A 20,196-nucleotide genomic window follows, 5' to 3' on the forward strand; every position below is an offset into this window, starting at 1 on the left:
TCAATTCCTTCATGGAAAGATACAAAGAAGGTCTGATATCCCTGTGAAGAATTCTGAGGGATATTCTGGGATATGCTAGGATGAGCCACCAGACTGATTTGGCAGTAAAAAAAATAAACTAGCATTAACTAAGCCTAATTATTCTCAATTTTATTCAGCTATGTTGAGTCAGGGACAAGGGCTGCAAAGTGCCCAGAAGAAAGCTGTTTCTTGCATGCTTGGTGGCAGAGTTTTTCAGGCTTGGTCATGTCATTTGCTCTTTATAGTGTGTACATAATGTTGAAAAGACACAGTGAACTTCAAACAACCATGACTGGCTTTGTGTTTGCACTGCTCATGTAGGAGATACCTGAACATCAGGCTCAGAGGCTAAGTGCAGAGTAGAGGGGTCCCAGGAGCATGTCTGAGGTCCCAAGGCCAGGCATTAACATCTGTTGTGTGCTGGTTCCTTGTCAGGGTGAAACCCTTAAGTGAATCAGTCTTCCTCAGTGATAGACTCCGAAGGTACATGGACACAGTGGACAAGACCTCAGTTTAGATAACTAGGACACACCATAAATCTCAAATGCTGCTTAATTTAGCTCTTGCCATTGAAATATGAAAAAGGATTTGCATCCTCCTCCACTGTATGAGAATATGGTAGAAACTGAAAGTACTAAACATAACTCCTGAAGAATATAAAAGCACCAAGAGTGCTATGGTTTCAAAAGAGTGCCTGAATGCTTGGGCTCACCAAATTAAAGAGAAGCTGAAGCACCACGTAAGGAAAAAGCCAGTTTTGATGAGGTAGTCACAATAATCGTATCTGTGACTACATCATGTCTGCTATAAAGGCTTACTTGCTTCCAGGCATGTTGTCGTGGTGTACATTTGTAATGGAAAAGAACATGCAAGGACATGGCCCCATGGTGGTGCTGCATAGCAGGAAGGTGCTGTCTCAGCACTTGCACTGCCTGACCCCACTATATCATTCTCATGGGGCTCCAAAAACACTGAAGAAGAGCAACAAATTAAATTTTATTACCCAGATACTCCCTACAGAGTCGTGTGAACACAGGATGGGAAGCCTGCTGCATTCCCCAGAAGGATCTAGCGTCCTACTGCTTCAAAGTCTCCAGTCCACACAGGCTGCAGGTTGTGCCTGCACTGGGGAGCTGAGCCTCCAGGCAGCAGTGATGGGATGGTACTGACAGCGAGTCAAATCTGTCTGCCCTGTCATTTCCAGTGCACTTGCAATGTCGTGCTGATGGCAGCTGCTAAGATGAAGTGCTACAGCTATACATTTCTTTACATGCATTTTTTGTGTGACAGCAGGTGGGATTAGCAGTATAATTATTCATCCAATCCTTCTGCTCTGCCGTAGGTTTACATCAGTTTGCTATCAAAATATGCCTAAGATTATTTTTCATGCATTAGGGAGAAATGCAGAATGAAATGTGAATACAAGTTGGCAAGAGCAGCATGCTGATTAGCTGCCCTGATCCAGCGTGTGCTGACAGATACAAGACAGTATTAAAGCTCTGCCTGTACTGCTCGCTGCACAGCTCCATGCAATAAACCCAGCTTGCCCCTACCTCTGACACACTGCAACTTCTTCTGGACTTGAAAATATCTTCCCCTCCTTGTCATCTCTTGAAGATGTGTACGACGTTGCCTGCACATCAGATTCTGACTGCCTGAAAGAAGGATCACAGCTGAAACATGTGAGTGATGAGGGACTGCAACTGAAAGCACAGACAGCTGTTAACATGGTGCACAAATGTTACCCTTGGCTTTTGAAGGGTGGCACACAGGAATGGCTCCACAAGGAAACTGGTGCAGTCCAAGGCAAGGGCCATTCTGTTTGGCTCTATCAATAACAGCTATTACATAGGAATATATAGTGGTGAATGCTCAGAAAGAACAGAAAGGGTTAAGTAAACACTTGTGCATTATGCACCCTTCAGGTATGTTTATGCTTCTGGATACAAATTACAATGACCAGGGCCCCAGAATGTATTTGAAATTCCAACTATGCTGCTCTCCTTCAGACCTCACTGGGTCCAAGAGAAAGAAGTGCCATGGTTTAGTTAATTAGAAGGGTAAGGTGATGTGCTAGTTTGAGCCTAGCTGGGATGTTTTGGTGAGAGGAATTAGTTTATAGGCTGTGGAAAGGAAACAGTGCTGATGCCTACTGCACTCACAGGCTTGCTGAGATGTGTAAGAACAAGAACATAAACATAGAGAAGGCAGTTGTTGCTCTCTGTCTCTGGGGCTGCATGAACTTCTCTCTAACCTCCCATCTGTGTGACTAATTCATCTGCTTCCTAACTCCCCTGGCTGACCCTCCAGACTCACATTGAATGTAAGGCAAAGTCTGGGGTAAGGTAGAGGGGTGGGAAGGAGGCGGAAGGGTGGTTGGGAGCCTCTCCTGGGGACTGAGGTTTCTGGGAGGGCTGTTGTGTTTCTGTATTACTTTCTAACTTGTCTATTTCTCTCTATAGCTGTATATATATTGTAAATACCTGCTTGCATATTGTGCTAGGCTACAAATATAAAGCTTTCATTCAATTCCAGATCAGCTGAGTCTAGTCTGCACTTTTCTTAAGTGTGGGGGGGGCAAGTAACACCCCAAATCATAGCAGGTGATAGGTTGGACTTGATGATCCTGGAAGTCTTTTCCAACCTGGTTAAAACTCTGTGATTCTGTAATGGTTACTGGAAATTAATCGAAGGAGCACACAGAATAAACCAGAATAAAACAAATCTGGGAAGGCTCAGAACTGTCTGTATTTTAAAAGGTATAAATCTCAGAGGGTGGGAGATGGACAGTGAGTGACAGCTGACTCCTCTATTGTCTGAAATCAATGCATATGGTGGGAATCATAGACTCAACCAGGTTGGAAGAGACCTCCAAGATCATCCAGTCCAACCTAGCACCCAGCCCTAGCCAGTCAACCAGGCCATGGCACTAAGTGCCTCATCCAGGCTTTGCTTGAACACCTCCAGGGACAGCAACTCCACCACCTCCCTGGGCAGCCCATTCCAATGCCAATCACTCTCTCTGGGAAGAACTTCCTCCTAACACCCAGTCTAGACCTCCCCTGGCACAACTTGAGACTTGTTAAAGGACTGGGCTGATATCCCATAATGACTCTATTGCCTCAAAACAATCCGAGTGGCAGGGCAGGGCTGATAGGCCCTAGTGATTGTGCTGTCTCCTACAGGAGTGTGACACTACCTGGTCTTGAATAGACCAGAGGGGTAGATAACTCTTTAGAGCTCCAGAGGAGAGCAGCTGGCTGGGCAGATGGCTCAAGAGTGAAAAGAGGCAATCTCCTCACTTTGAATATATAACGACTGCAGCAGCTCCACGGAAAGGCACAGTGCAACAGCACTTTGTGACAGGCACTGCCCTGCAGGGGCCTGCTGCACATCTCTCTTTGCACTTTGCAGAGATTAGCTTCTAAATCTTAGCAGCGGCCCAGGGTTGGCTTGGGACCTGAGGTTGTGAGGGGAAGAGGCTGATACAGCTGGGAGTAACAGCAAGCCATCTGAAAGGCTAAACACATGAATGGACTCCATGATCTTGGAGGTCTTTTCCAACCTGGTTAAAATTCTGTGATTCTGTATGATGAATGCATGGAGACAGATGGACAGAGGGCTGCTTTCCCCCTCAAAGCCCAAATGGATATAGTGCTGTCAGATAAGCAACCTTCCACTGACCCTCCTACTAGCTGTAGTTTGCCACTCTTTGCAGTTTCTCAGTTTGACATAGGTGTTCTTCACAGCAATGATGCAGCTAGCTAAAGTTACACTGAATTCTTGGGGCTGGACAGTTGCTTTTGCATGATCAGAACTATTTGTGCTGAAAGACACAAAACACAAGTGACTGACATTTCACCTACTAGGGCCTGTCTTTGTAGGTTGAGTCCAAGAGGTTAACTTAAGTCACAGTCCCATACGAAAAAAAAAAGGGGGGAGAAAAAGGAAACAAAAAGAAAAAAAAAGAAAAAGGAAGAAAGATAAATGAAGAAAGAAAAAAAGAAATAAGGAAGAAAAAAGGAAGAAAAAGGAAAAAGGAAAATACAAAACAAAAAGGGAAAAAGGAAAAAAGAAAAAAGACAAAAGAAAAAAATCAGGAAAAAAGGAAACAAAAAAAAGGAAAAAGGAAAAAGAAAAAAGGAAAAGAAAAAAAAGGAAAAAAGGAAAAAGAAAAAGGAAAAAGGAGAAATAAAAAAGGAAAAAGAAAAAAAGAAAAAAGAAAAAAGAAAAAAGGAAAAAAGGAAACAAAAAAAGGAAAAGGAAAAAAGAAAAAGGAAAAAGAAAAAGGAGAAATAAAAAGGAAAAAGAAAAAAAGGAAAAAGGAAAAAGAAAAAGGAAAAGAAGAAAAAAGAAAAAGTAAAAAAAGTAAAAAAGGAAACAAAAAAGAAAAAGAAAGGAAAAAAAATTAAAAAAGGAAAAAAGGAAAAACTAAAAAGGAAAAATTAAAAAAAAGGAAAAGAGGAAACAGGAAAAAAAAGAAAAAAGAAAGGAAAAAGAAAAAAAGAAGAAAAAAAAGAAGAAAAAAAAAGAAGGGAAGAAAAAGGGGAAAAAAGGAAAAAAGAAACCCAAAACCCCAGCTTGCCTGGACCAGATTAAAGCCCCAACAGAGTCAAAAGGAACCTCGGATCTAACATTCATGACTTGAAGGTGAGGTGCAAACTGCTGTTGCAATTAGCCTGGGTAGTAGATGAGTGGGAGGTAGCAAATGTGATGCTAATAACTTTAGAGAGGCTTGAAGGAGGATTTGGAGAACTTCTGAGACTGATTTCCTTGCCTGGCAAAGTGGCAGACATCTGGCTTCATACAACAGTGAATATTCAGCATGGCTTTTGGAGAAGCAAGTCATGTCTCATGTATCTAAATGTGCTCTGAAGGAGTCAAAGAGCATATGGAAAATGGCAATCCAATCAATATATTGTATTTAGCTTTCCAGAAAGCTTTTGACAAGGTCCTTTCTGAATACTTTTAAAGAAGCTAAACTGTTATCAAGTCAGAGGGATGGTTCTTTTGTGAACAGGCAATTGCTTACAGGAAGGAAAGTAAAAGGAAAGAGGTTGTCAGGACAGCTGTGTGGAGGTGTCTCCTAGGACCTGCACTGTCCAGCAAAGAGTCTCTGAAGAGAATACAAAGTAAGGAAGTTTGCCAACCAAACAACAGGTTTCAGAATAGCTTGAACTGAGCATGAAAGAGTACATCATGACATTGAAGAGGAGGTAGAATTCAACACGGACAAAAGTCATCATTTCCCTGATGTGAGACAGAAAGGAGGTTTTGGATTCCCCTTTTGGAAGTCCAGAACTGCTGCTACACCTCTGTAATCTCAAGTTATTGGAGTTACCTTAATGAAAATGTCTGTGTAATGCTACATGGTAATCAAACTGACAAAGTGACTGAAAAGGATTAGGGGAAAGAAGAGAGCAGCATGATGTCAGCATTCAAAACTGTGTTTATCCTGTCCCAAGAAGATGACATCGGTGGGCAAAGGCCAATGGGATGAGATTGAACAAGGCCAAGTGCAGGGTTCTGCACTTTGGCCACAACAACCCCAAGGAGCCCTACAGGCTGGGGACAAAGTGGCTGAGAGCAGCCAGGAAGAAAGGGACCTGGGGGTGCTGGTAGATAGTAGGTAAACATGAGCCAACAGTGTGCCCAGGTGGCCAAGAGAGCCAATGGCATCCTGGCCAGCATCAGGAGTAGTGTGGCCAGTAGGACAAGGGAGGTTATTCTGCCCCTGTACTCAGCACTGGTCAGGCCACACCTTGAGTGCTGTGTCCAGTTCTGGGCTCCTCAATTCAAGAGAGATGTTGAGGTGCTGGAAGGTGTCTGGAGAAGGGCAACAAAACGGGGGAGGGGCCTGGAGCACAGCCCTGTGAGGAGAGGCTGAGGGAGCTGGGGGTGTGCAGCCTGCAGAAGAGGAGGCTCAGGGCAGAGCTCATTGCTGTCTACAACTACCTGAAGGGAGGTTGTAGCCAGGTGGGGTTGGTCTCTTCTGCCAGGCAAGCAGCAACAGAACAAGGGGACACAATCTGAAGTTGTGCCGGGGAGGTCTAGGCTGGATGTTAGGAGGAAGTTGTTGTCAGAGAGAGTGATTGGCATTGGAATGGGCTGCCCAGGGAGGTGGTGGAGTTGCTGTCCCTGGAGGTGTTGAAGCAAAGCCTGGATGAGGCACTTAGTGCCATGGTTTGGTTGACTGGCTAGGGCTGGGTGCTAGGTTGGCCTGGCTGATCTTGGAGGTCTCTTCCAACCTGGTTGATTCTATGACATCAGAACTAAGCAAGACACAGTAAAGGAAAATGAGCTATAAACAGATGTAAGCTACAGCCTTGATACAGCCTGGATAAACTAGGCCACTGCAGCTTCAAAACAATTACAACCTTAGGGAGATAGAAGCACAGAAAATTTTAAGTGGAGATGTGGAAAAGGTAAATACAAACCCATTGTCCATTATTTTTTTCCTAAACAAGAACTAGAGAAACCAAATCAAATTCTCAGAGGACAAGCTTAAAACACATCCATTTGGCTTTTTCTTCTAATATTTTAACTTCAAATTGGCACAGCAGAGCTTTCTGTTATGCTTGGTTGTGTGTTCCCTATCCTGATAAATCACCTCTTAGCCTAGAATCATAGAATCAGTCAGGGCTGAAAGGATCATCTAGTTCCAACCCCCCTGCCATGTCCAGGGACAGGCTACCCTAGATCAGGCTGGCCACAGCCTCATCCAGCCTGGCCTTAAACACCTCCAGCCATGGGGCCGCAACCACCTCCCTGGGCAACCCGTTCCAGCCTCTCACCACTCTCATGATCAACAACTTCCTCCTCACCTCCAGGCTGAATTTCCCCATCTCCAGCTTTGCTCCATTCCCCCCAGTCCTATCACTCCCTGATAGCCTAAAAAGTCCCTCCCCAGCTTTTTTGTAGGTCCCCTTCAGATCCTGGAAGGCCACAAGAAGGTCACCTGGGAGCCTCCTCTTCTGCAGCCTGCACAGCCCCAACTCTTTCAGTCTGTCCTCAGACAGATGCTCCAGCTCTCTGAGCATCCCCATGGCCCTTCTCTGGACATGCTCCAGCACTTCCACATCCTATGGCTTGGAGACTGCCACAAGTGTGCAAGCTTTGCTCATCACTTTGCTACTCTGTCCTGACTCAGGATGCTGGCTTGTGTAAGAGTGGAGTTTAAAGTAGCATTCGTATGTAACTTTAAAGGGGATAGTGCCTGTGCCTGCCATGTGCTTGTATAGTACAGACAGAGCCACACAATCACCCTGATGCCAAAGGTATTTCTGCTGTCTACCAAAAAGAGCACTTAATACCAATTTTGTCAGAGAGTGATTTTGTGAGGCTGATACTTAGCTCCCAGCACAAGATTAGGGTCCCTGCCATATTTGACTCAGTTAGTCTAACAGTTAAAAGGTTCTTTACTCTTAATTACTTCTCCAAGCCCCAGAAAACAACATTCTAGAGTGTTTATTAGTGAAAGCTGGTCCTGCACTGCCTAGGGAAGAAAGTGATTGTTTTTTGCATGAGGAGACATGCTTACACAGGGCATTTCTAAATCTCATTTATCTCCTCTATAACTGGATTACCAGAGGAAAATATTAGCAGGAGCCATTTGTTTGCTAAATGTGACAATGCTCTCATTTGCAGCCTTTGGACAACATAAATTCCTCTCCTCTGGGGAGGAATAACAAACTGCACCAGTACAGGCTGGGAGGTGATCTGCTGGAGAGCAGCCCTGTGGAGAGGCACCTGGGGGTCCTGGTGGATAGCAAGTTACCCTTGGCACAGCAATGTGCCCTTGTGGCCAAGAAGGCCAATGGGATCCTGAGGTGCGTTAGGAGCAGTGTGTCAGCAGATCAAGGGAGGTTCTCCTCCCCCTCTACACTGCCCTGATGAGTCCTCATCTTGAATACTGTGTTCAGTTTTGGGCTCCCCAGTTGAAGAGGGACAGGGATCTGCTGGAGAGAGTCCGGCCGAGGGCTCCGAGGATGATGAGGGGACTGGAGGGCCTGGCTTGTGAGGAGAGGCTGAGATGTGGAGGTGCTGGAGGAGGTCCAGAGGAGGGCAAAGAAGCTGGGTAAGGGCCTGGAGAATAAATCTGATGAGGAGCAACCGAGGGAGCTGGGGATGGGTAGTCTGAAACCATGGAGGCTGAGGGCAGACCTCACTGCCGTCTACAACTACCTGAAGGGACATTGTGGAGAGGCTGCTGCTGGCCTCTTCTCACAGGTAACTGGAGACAGAACAGGGGAGAATGGCCTCAGGCTGACACTGGGGAGGATTAGGTTGGACATAAGGAAAAAGTTTTTCGTGGAGAGAGTGGTCAGGCATTTGCATGTGGTGCTTAAGGTGAATCTTGCAGAGCAGGGTTTTAGGTTGGACTTGGTGATCCTGAGGGACTTTTCCAACCTGGATGTTTCTGTGATTCTGTAACCACTACAAGCTCTTGCAAAGTCCCTCTCCAGCCTTCTTGCAGGCCCCTTCAGTTACTGGAAGGTCCTTTGGCAGTTAGTAGCCAGCTACTCCATACATTATGCTCTTGCTCCATGTACAAATTCCTGTTACCAGATGGGGGGGAAAAAAAAAGTCTGTTCCTGCCTCTGAATCACTAATTACTGCTAGGTAAAAATCTTCCTTTTGACTCCAGCAGCTGTAGATTTAAAAGGCAGCCACAATGACATTTAAGGATGACAGCTATTCAGCCAGGCAGGAACAGGTTTTCTTGAATAAGGCACCCAGATTTGTTCCAGTGTATTGTTTTCCCTACACTTGTTTCAAACACTCTCCCTTTTTCCTCTTTCCTGACAGCAGTGACTTACAGGAGCTAAATAAGGGACGTGTTTTGCATAATGGAATAAAGGCAAAAGAGATTAACTCTGTGTTGTCTTTGCCTGTTGAAATGTTTTTTTTTTTAGTCAAGTCCCATTTCAAAGAGCCTCTTTTAATCTTCTTAGCTTTATAACTTTGAAGGAGTACTTCCCTGTTGCATAAGCTGAAAGTTCCTCTGATAATTCCAAAGGAAGGTTTAAGAACCTCAACCCTCAGGTCATGACTGCTCTCAGATAGATCTTCAGATGAATGCAAGTTGGAAATTTAACTGGAAAGTTTCCATTGGAGTTACATGGCCCTCAGCTGCTCATGATGTGGGAAGGATTTAGGATCTAGTTAAAGCAAACAGCTGTGATGCTGCTTTAAAGAATTTATCAATGAATTTATATTACTCCTGGACAGGAAATTAAATGCTGGGAGGTAATGGATATTTTTGTCATTCCAAAGAAAGCTGTTGTGTAAATATTTTGAAGTGGGAAGAGTGCAAATAGATTGGGTTTGTGGTTGGGTTGTTTTTTTTTGGTGAATACTGAATCATGTGCTTTAGATGCACGTTGTTTTTCAGCACCCTTCCTGCTTAGTTTGGCCAGAGAAGCCTCATTTCTACACCAAATGCAGTTCACAGAAGTGGCTATGATTGTGCTGGTGTCCAGCTTGTTGTCAAATTGCCTCTTGTGTGGCACTGCAGGATGGCACTTGAAAAAACTCTCCATCTTACCTATCTTGTGGTTCAGTCTCTCATCATAGAATCATAGAATTGACCAGGTTGGAAGAGACCTCCAAGATCATCCAGTCCAACCTAGCACTCAGCCCTATCCAGTCAACCAGACCATGGCACCAAGTGCCTCAATAAGACATAAAAATCAACAAGTAGAAGAAACAAACCACATGAAGGTTCCAGAGGAATGAAGACCTCTGCTTTCTGTGCTGTTTGCTGGGCAAAAATAAAGCAACCTCATTCCTACAGTAAATTTTACATAGATTGTTTTTTTTTCCTCTGCTTAGTCATTCAGCCTCTAAGGTTTTAGCTAACCAAAGAGGATATAAAAAGCAGTGACTCCAGATCATTTACCACACATGATAGTGTTAATAGAAGCTATCTTGTTCAAGTACCATCTGGTGAAGGTGGGCTAAGTAAGCATTCATAGAAAGAAACATTTGGTTATTCCTCCCCCAAAAAAGGAAACTTCTATGTATGGTTCTCTGATTGAAAATTAGTAGAATGAAATCAGGGAGGTTACTACTTAGCAAGGAAATGGAACAAATACATTGATGAGATCAAGAGAGAGTTCATTCATGCAAGGATACAAGGCTCTGAGCAACCTGATTTAGTGGAGGATGTCCTGCTTACCAGATGACCTTTGGAGGTCCCTTCCAGCTCAAACCATTGCACAATTCTATGCTAGGCAAATCAAATTCATAACCTTTTTGTTTTAACAGGCAATCACAGGCTCACAGGATGTTAGGGGTTGGAAGGGACCCAAGGAGATCATCAAGTCCAACCCCCCTGCCAGAGCAGGACAATACTATCTAACACAGATCACAGAGGAACACATAGAATCACCCAGGTTGGAAGAGACCTCCAAGATCATCCAGTCCAACCTATCACCCAGCCCTATCCAGTCAACTAGCCCATGGCACTAAGTGCCTCATCCAGTCTTGAACACTTCCATCCACACAGGTCTTCAAAGTCTCCAGAGAAGGAGACCCCCAATGATGAAGCAAAAAAAAAAAAATGATAAACATTTCACTATAAGAATGTACAAAAATGGTTTTAGCATTGATTTAAACTGAAAAGTCTTCCTTATAACAATCCCCAGGCAGTTCAAGTTAAAATGAATATGCCACAGCAGATTGGCTATCTAAATTACAAGTGGGAAAAGTCTGACTTCAAGTCATCTTACGAGATTAATCATCAAGAGTTTATATAAACCTCCCGAGTTGCGTCCTGCCCTTCTCTAGTTTGATGAGACCGCTGAGGAGTCAAGCAAGCAGCCGGCGCGGTTGGTACCCAGCAGGAAACGAAGCCACAAGTGACTTCTAGGACTGCCATCTAGCGGCGGCCAGCTGAGCAGAGTGCTGCTCACCATCTCTTAGTCCCCTGTAAAAGAAAGGCTCAACAATTCAGCGTTCTGAGAACTGCTTAAGCGCTGTTCTTTTAATTAGTAAGCCATGAAGCATCATAGATTTCAACACGATAAATAGCACTGCAGAAGTGCTCCAACCTCCCCCCAGCAGTTAACAAAGGAACTGCGCTATGATAAAGGTGCGTTGAGGTTTGCAGGCAACCAGATCCACCACAAAGCCCAGTTTCTTTTCTGCTGGGCTGCTTTCTGTCACCTCAACCCCCAGTCTGTACTGATAATGAGGATTGTTCCAACACAAGTACAGGGTCCTGCACTTGCTCTTACTGAACCTCACGAGGGTCGCCTGGGTCCACATCTCCAGCTCACCCAGGTCCCTCTGGATCACAGCTCATCCCTCTGGCACATTGACAGCACCACTCAGCTTGGTGTTATCCACAAAATTCACAGTATCACAGTATCACCAAGGTTGGAAGAGACCTCACAGATCATCAAGTCCAACCCTTTACCACAGTGCCCAAGGCTAGACCATGGCACCAAGTGCCACATCCAACCTTGCCTTGAACTGCCCCAGGGACGGCGACTCCACCACCTCCCCAGGCAGCCCATTCCAGTGCCTAATGACTCTTCCTGGTGGGGCACACGATCAGAGGGCTGCAGCACCTCCCCTGTGGGGACAGGCAGAAACAGCTGAGGCTGTTCACTCTGGAGAAGGCTCCAGAGTGCCCTTGCATCATCCTTCCAGTACCTGAAGCGGGGCTACAAGAAAGCTGAGGAGAGACTTTTTACAATGACTTGTAGTGATAAGAAGAGAGAGATGAATTGAGGCTTGAGGAGGGTAGATCTAGCCTGAAGATTAGGAAGAAATTCTTTCCAGTGAGGGTGGTAGAATACTGAACAGGCTGTGGATGCCCCCTCCCTGGCCAGATGGGACAGAACCTTGAGCAACCTGGGCTAGTGGAAGGTTTTCCTGCCCATGTCAGAGGGTTTGGAACTAGGTGACCTTTCAGGTCCCTTCCAACCCAAACCATTCTGATTCTACGAAGACTACAATTCTGTAGAACTGTAAAACTATGCAGCTTCTATTTACTAATCCCAAGATTTGTACTTCCTAATTTGATTGAGGGGCAGAGCTTTGAAGACCACTGTGTCCCTTACAGACTGCATTAGGTGATCTTTGTGCTGCTCATGCTTCCGGATTCCATGTTGTTGATCAGCAATACACGTTCAAGGTCTGCACCACCACAAAAGTGCCTGGAGAGAAGCTTAGTGCAGACTGCCTGCACCATTCAAAGCCACCTGTTTGCCTCAATACCTTAGAGATGTGCTTCAGCATTACAAAGCCTGCTGCTAGTCTTGCAGCCACAAGTATCTTCACTGAGGCAGAGGAAATGGGGCTGCTATTCAAATGATCCTCAGCAAAAGTGAAGTGGCATGGATTTGAAGGTTAAAAAAAAACAGAGAAAAAAGGAAAAGGTTGTGTGGCAGGGCTGTCAAAAAAATAATTTCCCTACTGGGAAGGATGAATTAGTACATTTCACAGCAAGTACCCACAACTTCATTGCTACTTAACATATTAGCAAGGTCATTTTCTGTTCCTACAACAGACAAAATGACTGATTTATTTCAACAGCTGAACCAGAATCTGAAGTGCTCTCTAAAATTTGCAGGGAGCAACAGTGAGCTGAAAATCTACCTCAAGTATTTTGTGAGGAATGTTTTAAGAACTACCCCAATACAAGAACGTTTTTTTTGACACAGAAACCATTTTCTCTGTGGTTCCTTACCTGCAATCTGGTCACTGCAAGGAGTTTCCTCCTGCAATACATTTGCACATTTTGTACTCTTCTAATTACAGACACTTGATAAAGTCTTTACCTTTATTATCACCTTCCCCTTACATTTATTATGAATTCATTATGAATAAAGGTAACCATTATCATGTCAGGCTTAGGAAGTGCTCTGTAGCTAGCAATTATCCTTTAGAAATCAATTAAAATAGCAGTTTAAGACTCTCAAGTCAGTTCCTAGGGGAGACAGTGTACAAGCAGACATGGCTAATAGGACCAGGAAATGAGGGGCTTGGGCAGGAAGAAAAAACAAAGCCCAGGGAGAAAAACAGTTCCCTCCCACCAGTACCCTGTGCCAACAGCCATGGTGGGTTTAATGCAAGGACTGGCATAGTTACTGTCATGAAGCTGGAGCAGGGCCATGACAGCACAGCCACGTTCTTTACAAAGCTGCTTTTCATTACTAATTCTTTCAGGACACATAATTTTGAGCTAAAATTGGTTCTTACCAACAAGGTGAGGACTGGAACAGTGCAAACCATCAATGACCTAGCCTGGCAAAGGACAGAGTCTCGTGATGGTGAGCCAACTTGAAACCTTTATGAGACATCAAAGCAGTTATTTCTAAACAAGCTGATTGAGGCTTAAGCTAGTCTGCAGAGTAGTCTTTACAGAAAATGGTAAGAGTTTGCCTGCGAGGCTTCTGCAGGCAGTTTGCTGTACACATTGATGCCCTCCCAACTCTGTTCCATTTAGTTCTTTGCAGAACAAAAGTGGTGATTCAGTTGAGAGGCTCTCCTGATGGTATACATTTCATAGTTACGATTTAAGGAGGTTATGAACACCAGCAGAGCTCTGAAAATGAATTAAGCCTTTTTATTTAACTGTAGCCTCTAACTGCTATTTTTAGCTTAACCTATTAAGGCTTAGTTTAACTTTACTTTCAAACATTAATAATCTGATAGAAGTTTTCCCTCTGCACTTTTTTCAACAGCAAGACTTTCAGAGTGGCACAGAACCACCCCTCTAGGTAAGCACACCCAAGTACATCCACCTCTTCTGAACCATCCAGGGGTGGTGTTCATTACTGCAAAACTGCCACGATGGAGGAATGTTTTCAGCTCTAACAAAGGGCAGGAAAGCAATACCCTGAACTTCAACATCTCTACTGTTGGGTTGTGGGTTGGGGTTTGGTTTGTGTTTTGTCAGAAGAAGCAGGTACCAGCTTGTGCAGTAATAAGGACAGGCATTTGGTATTGCTCTTTATTTCCTCTTAAAAATCAGACAACTCTCAATCTATTATTCCAGCAACATGCTACTAAGCACTCTATACATTCCTCTCTTCAGAATAATTCTAACTAGATCTTGGCAGGGATAAACCAAACAAGACTTACTGACTTCAACAGTACCAACCAGAATTAAATCAGCTGAGAACTCCCCTGAATCTGCCACGATAGTTGTATGAAATTACAGTACTCAGACTTAATACTGCGTTGTCTTAAACACCTTTTGCAACACAAATATTCAGTTTCTCTCTTAGAAACAGCTGTGTGTATATTTCCCCCCCCCCCCCCAAGTCTCATTCAGAATAGCAAGATAAAAATTTCCATGGGCATTAAAGGGAGTTTCAACTGGGGTTTCATAAGGCAGGCTTTAAAATAGTGCCTGAACCAGTTCTTCCACAGAGGTCTTCATTAAAAGCTACACACTTTCAATAACTATTTTCAGCAGTGGAAATTCTGTGTCCTCCAAAAAAAGTTTTAATGAAAACCATTTTAATTAAAACTAGTTTGACAGCCTGAATATGCAAAGTCAAACCACAGGATACTAAATACTTTTGGAGATTTGCCTGCCTGTCTACAAAACAAAACTTCCCTCCAACATCCCACGGAGCAGAAACAATTATGGTAGCAATTAAAAGATTTTTCAGATTCAAGGTCACTAGTTAAATTATTCAGTCACTTTTACTTCTAGCAAAACCAATCTCTCACAGGCAAGGCTGGTTTTGGATGTTGTTTCCTAGGTGGTTTAGAAGCACACTCTTATAGTCTCTATTCTACACTGTTTTGCTTTCTTATTTATTCATCTGTACTAGATTTTAGCTGGAAATTACTGTTCAGTTTGTACAAGTCAGCCATGATTTCAACTCTATAATTACATTTCATGTAACCTCACCATTTCACTGGGTACTTAAATGACTCTCTGCAGCTTTTTTTTTAATAACAAATAAAAAAGCAATATACAATTAATGAATCCCTGGAGGATTTCCAACCCCTTCAGAAGCCATTGATGTTACATATTTAAATACCTTGGACCAAATCCTTGGGCATATCTGATGAGTTGTGCAGGAAACAGACATGCATGGAAAATGGCTCAAAGCTCAGCTTCTACAAAGGGCTGGATCCTGTTGCAGGGCTACATCCTCATCCCAGAGAGAGGGAAAAGAGAAAAATAAGAAGGTATGAATGTCTAAATTGTATCAACTGTACAGACTGAGTGAACCTTCAAGCAGAAGGAAAGCCTAGTAGTATGGTATGCCCACTTACTGCAGTTCCCTAGCACTTACTGTGGTATTTTAGGAGTGCATATGGAAAGGGTACATGGAATCTTTATAGCACCAGAGGATTAGCCTTAAAATCCTCTCTGGGCAAATTCCACTAAATTCAGGGTCATTTTAGGGCTGCTCTTTCAATTTTCAGTAGCTATACCATTGTAGAGCCCATATCATCATAGTGCAAATGTAATCTCCTGTATGGACACCTTCTGGTAAGAACAAAACAAGATAACCTTAACAAACAGAGGTACAGTTTGTTAATGAGGTGTGGTACATCGTACTCAAGTCATGCACTTAGGCATCTTCTATCATTGCTGAGCCACCCACCTTTCAGAAAGCATTTAAAAAATAAGATCTCCTTTGAGAATATTAAAAGTAGAGGATATGATTTCTTTTTCCTTCAGTAAATTAATAAACTACAGTATAAACTGGCTTTATTTCTCCCCCCCCCAAGTCACTTCAGTTTCAAATGGGCTGGAAAAAAAAGTTACAGTGTTTCATGATAATTTAAGAACAGTAACTAGTTGACAAACATTCTGTTTGCAGTGTGAAAACTTTGTCTGTGACAAAATAAAACACCAAACTAAAAGCCACATCTGCCAGCAATTTACAAACAGCATTTTAGATGTCACCATTGCCTGAAGTCCTGTCGATGCCTTGCACCAACAGAACACTTCCTACTGATGATCAGCATTCATCTTCTTGATATGATGAAGCAGAGCATCCTTCTCCATCTGGACCTCAGCAAGAGCCATCTTGGCTTTTGCTAGCTCCTGCTTGAGACATTCATTCTCTTCAGAAAGCTGAAAGAGCAGGGTTAGAAAAGAGCATTATTGGTATTCCTGCAGCCTGACCACTGCTTCCAGTTCAGTGACTTCTGAAACACTATCTGCTCAAATCCACACTCTAAATGTAGGGTTGCTGGGGCTGAGTCAATTGCAACAGGTTACCAGTGAGCTTGTAACATGCAGAGAGTTGATGCAGTTAGCTTGAAGGGCAAGGTACCCAACGTTTTAGCTACGTCAGGTTTGGAGCTCTAGGAATGGATTCTTAATCAGTGTTGAAAACAGTCAGACTGATGTGCAGGCTCTGTCACTATCAATTCACAACCCAGGTACAACTGACAGATTAGCAAGGGCCTGACCTGACAGAGTAGGTCTTTGTCTTTGGCAGTTGTGTTGCGCAGGAACACAACAAGGGACTTCTGGAAGCATTCAAAATCCATCTGGATGTGTTCCCAAGTGATTTACTCAAGGTGATCCTGCAATAGCAGGGCGGGTAGTTGGACTTAAATCTTCAGAGGTCCTTTCCAATGTCTACCATTCTGTGATTCTGTGACTTGCTCTCTCATAAAACTCCCTCTGATGTAAAAAGGAATTAGTTTGCAGTGTATTATCACTGTAGGAAGTAGCACCTGATTTATTTTGTGTGCCTAACTACTGAACCATACTCAAATATCCATGATTCTTATTTTCCATCTTCAACAGAACTATCCCCCAAGCCCACCCCCAGACAACACAACAACAAAGACAATTAAGGACTGTAACATGATTTTGAAGGGAGGAAAAGAAGTCCAAAGGAATTCTCAATACCTCATTTTTAAGGAAATCAGGTGAATCCCTGTTTGATTTTGAAGGGTTGGGAATTTCCCAAGTAGTCTGCGTGGCTTGGTCCTGTCTTTTACATCCAACAGTTCCAGTTGTTTGCTGCAATGCACTGCTTGAATTCTTCATCTTTGACACATCATTTACTCTTTGATGGTCTGTATCAGATAAAAAGAGAAATTTAAGAGTAGTGCTTAAGGGCTATGTAGTATTTTTCTTTTTAAAAAGACTGCTTCTCATCAGCACAAAACTAAACCCACACAACTGTCCTTGTTATGTTAACATTTACCTCCAAAAAGCAAATTTAAGAGGAAATAAGTCATACATCCTTTTGGAGGAGAAAGGAAAAGGAAGAAGGCATGAGAAGAAGCAACAAGTAGCTACCAGCTTGAGAAACCTGATCACATTTTTGTACTGACCAACAGCATCATCCCAGAATAAGCATTCTGAATAACCAGAAGTTTGAAAGCTATCAATATTGCTGTTTACATACTGCCTCCAGGTCCAAACCAGACCTAAAGACTGCATCTACACTTGAAGACTATGGAGAGAAACCTGCAGGATCAAGTTTTTGACTCAGAAAAAAAAGAAGGCTTTGCATTAAAGAAACTTCCTGGCAATTTATAACTGACCTGTGGTGTAACAGCTGTTAAAGTATCCTGCCCTACACCAAGGGGAAAAAATAATGCTCATGGTTCTTAGCAGTCTGCAATAAACTCTGGCTTGGTTTTTTTCTTTTTGAAACATTTCCTCCTGAACAAGAGGTTTTTTGCTCATTACCCCTTCCTCCTACCACACAAAATGCAGTGCTGCAGACGCTGCCTGAACTGCAGTGATGTATGGATTTGACCTCTGCCTTTGAAGTCACTGTACCTGAGCAGTACACAGCAAGAACAGGGATCAAAGCACTACAGCAAAAATCCAACAAGTGAGAGCTGAAAGAACCCTTCAAACTATTCATTTTCTCACTAAATTACTTTGTTCCAGTGTTTAGTGTAGAACAATGTGTAAAAGGCACTGAGCATCTTTAAACACTCAACCAATGTCTCAGACAATGCAGAGACATTAAAGTAAAAGCAAACCATGCCAGAGAGTATCCCTGAAGTCTAGGCCATCTTTGCTATACCTTCCCATTAGGTAGTGAAGGGGGCATCAAGACCACCTTGCAATCTCCTTCCTCTTCCTCAAGCCATGGAATAAATTGCACATTGGATTAACACACCAGGACAAGGATTAAAGGCTGTATGCACACTCTGCAAGCTGTGAACAGCACCAAAAAGAAGGACGGCTGATGCAGCGAGGGACAAGGCTGCTTTTCAGTGGAGCCTGGGCAGGCTTGAAGAATGGAGTGGCAGTAGCCTCATGAATTTCAGCTCATGCCTATTGAAGTTCTCCAGCTAGGAGTAAATAACCTGCAGGCTGGAGACCAACTGGACAGAAAGCAACATTGCAGGACCTGTAGGGCTCGGTCAACAAGATTTATCAGGAGTCAGCAGTGAGCTCTGACTGCAAAGCCCAGGCACATTCTGGCTGTCCTAGAAAGACTACAGCTGGCAAGATGAGAGAAGTTATTACTTCCCTACAGTCTGTACCAGTGAGACTGCAATGGGTATGCTGGATCACGTTTTGGAGACCTTGTAAGTACATTTCAATAGCTGAAGGGGAGTTGCAGGAAGGCTTGAAAAGGACTCATTGAAAGGCTATAGTGTAGGGACAATGGTTTAAAACTGGAGCAGGGTAGTTTTATGTTGGACATAGAAAGGAAGTTCACAGGATCACAGGGTGTTAGGGGTTGAAAAGGCCCTCTAGAGATTGAGTCCAACTCTCCTGCCAGAGCAGGACCATATAACCTAGTGCACATCCCACAAGGGTCTTGAAAGTCTCCAGAGAAGGAGACTCCACAACCTCTCGGAGAGCCTGTTCTAGTGCTCTGTGACCCTTACAGTAAGAAGTTCCTCCCCATGTTGAGGTGGAACTTCCTGTGCTGTGGTTTATATCCATTGCCCCTTGTCCTGTCACAGGGCACAACTGAGAGGAGCCTCTCCCCTCCCTCTTGACCCCCAGCCCTCATAAACTTTGGTTAGATCCCCTCTAAGTATTGTCTTCACCAAAGTTCTTTACAATGAGGGTGGTGACATGCTGGAACAGGCTGCCCAGAGTATGTTTGAGGCCCCCTTCCTGAAGACACTTGAGGTCAAACTTGATGGGATTCTGAGCAACCCAATTTACTTGGAGATGTCTCTGCTCACTGCAGGGAGTTTGGACAAGATAACCTTTAAGGGCCCCTTCTGACCCAACGCATTCTATGATTCTGTGAACTTTAGACTTCTGATGAGTCTCATCATGAGCAACCTGCACTGATGAAGCACATCCTGATGAAGTGCTAAGCATATTTTTAGTTCTCTCAAATTGATTCAGCTGTGGGCTGCCATCACAGCCAACACAACATTCAAAAAGGCTATTTTCCTCTATGTGACTACACTCAGAATGAAGGTAGATGGCAACACAACTCACACAGGTTAACATCCATTACCTTTTCATTATTAGCCACATAGCTGCATGAAGGAAAACCTGGTATTAACAATAATTAGATTAGAAGATGGAGATATCAAGGTGCAGAAAGATACAAACCTCTAATGAGAAAAGAGCCATCATCATTTCTCTCTATCCAGAGAATGTCAATATGCAGTTTTATGGGTACCAGCTCAGAGGCCTTCATATTTTCCCGTGGACTGTCATCCTAAAACACACAAGGATTCAAAGGTCAGTTCACTAGGAAATCAAATCAGCTGGTGAAGATGTTCAGTTAAACACTAGTGCATGCAATGAAACTTTACATTTTCTAATGGGACTGCCACTAAACTTTGATTCAGTACTTTTTCCCCCTGGGGATCATATTAAAGGCCTGAGTTTATCTCTGGAGTAAGTCTGCTGATCTCCATATACACAGCCTGACAAAAATACTTCAAAGTACTTCTACAGACACCTCAATAAGATTACAGCCCAACTCAAGCCATTCTTTAGCTCACAAGCTCTCAGAGATAAGAAGCCTGCACTACATAGTACCTGATCTTGCCTTGAACTATTTAAAGACTGAATGGGTAAAGCTATCATTCTTAAGCAGATTTTCCCTTTGTAGCACCCAGTTTGGGGTGACGCCAGCTGCAGTTGCCTTGTATTGCTGTACTCAACAGAAGAGAAACTTCACCAATTCCTTCTTTTGAGGTCTCCTCAGGAAGTCTACAGTCCATTATCTCTGTCAAGCACAGTAATGCAGCCAGTGTAATCAGAAACTACACACATGAGCATTAAGC

General features: G+C 43.5%; 1 protein-coding gene across 2 annotated transcripts in view; it reads right to left on the reverse strand.

Annotated features, from left to right (window-relative positions):
* Positions 1-13,973: 13,973 nt before the first annotated feature.
* BLTP3B (bridge-like lipid transfer protein family member 3B) overlaps positions 13,974-20,196 on the reverse strand; it is a 55,609-nt gene continuing 49,386 nt past the window's right edge. For both annotated transcript variants that reach the window (XM_064154998.1, XM_064154999.1), the window contains 3 exons: positions 19,514-19,622; positions 16,871-17,040; positions 13,974-16,081 (listed from right to left, as the gene is read on the reverse strand). In XM_064154998.1, coding sequence (XP_064011068.1) covers positions 15,956-16,081; positions 16,871-17,040; positions 19,514-19,622 — 405 coding nt within the window. In that variant the 3' untranslated portion in view covers positions 13,974-15,955. The remainder of the gene's footprint in view (positions 16,082-16,870; positions 17,041-19,513; positions 19,623-20,196) is intronic.

This window comes from Pogoniulus pusillus, chromosome 15 (genome assembly GCF_015220805.1).
Source record: "Pogoniulus pusillus isolate bPogPus1 chromosome 15, bPogPus1.pri, whole genome shotgun sequence".
In the NCBI taxonomy this organism is placed as follows: Eukaryota; Metazoa; Chordata; class Aves; order Piciformes; family Lybiidae; genus Pogoniulus; species Pogoniulus pusillus.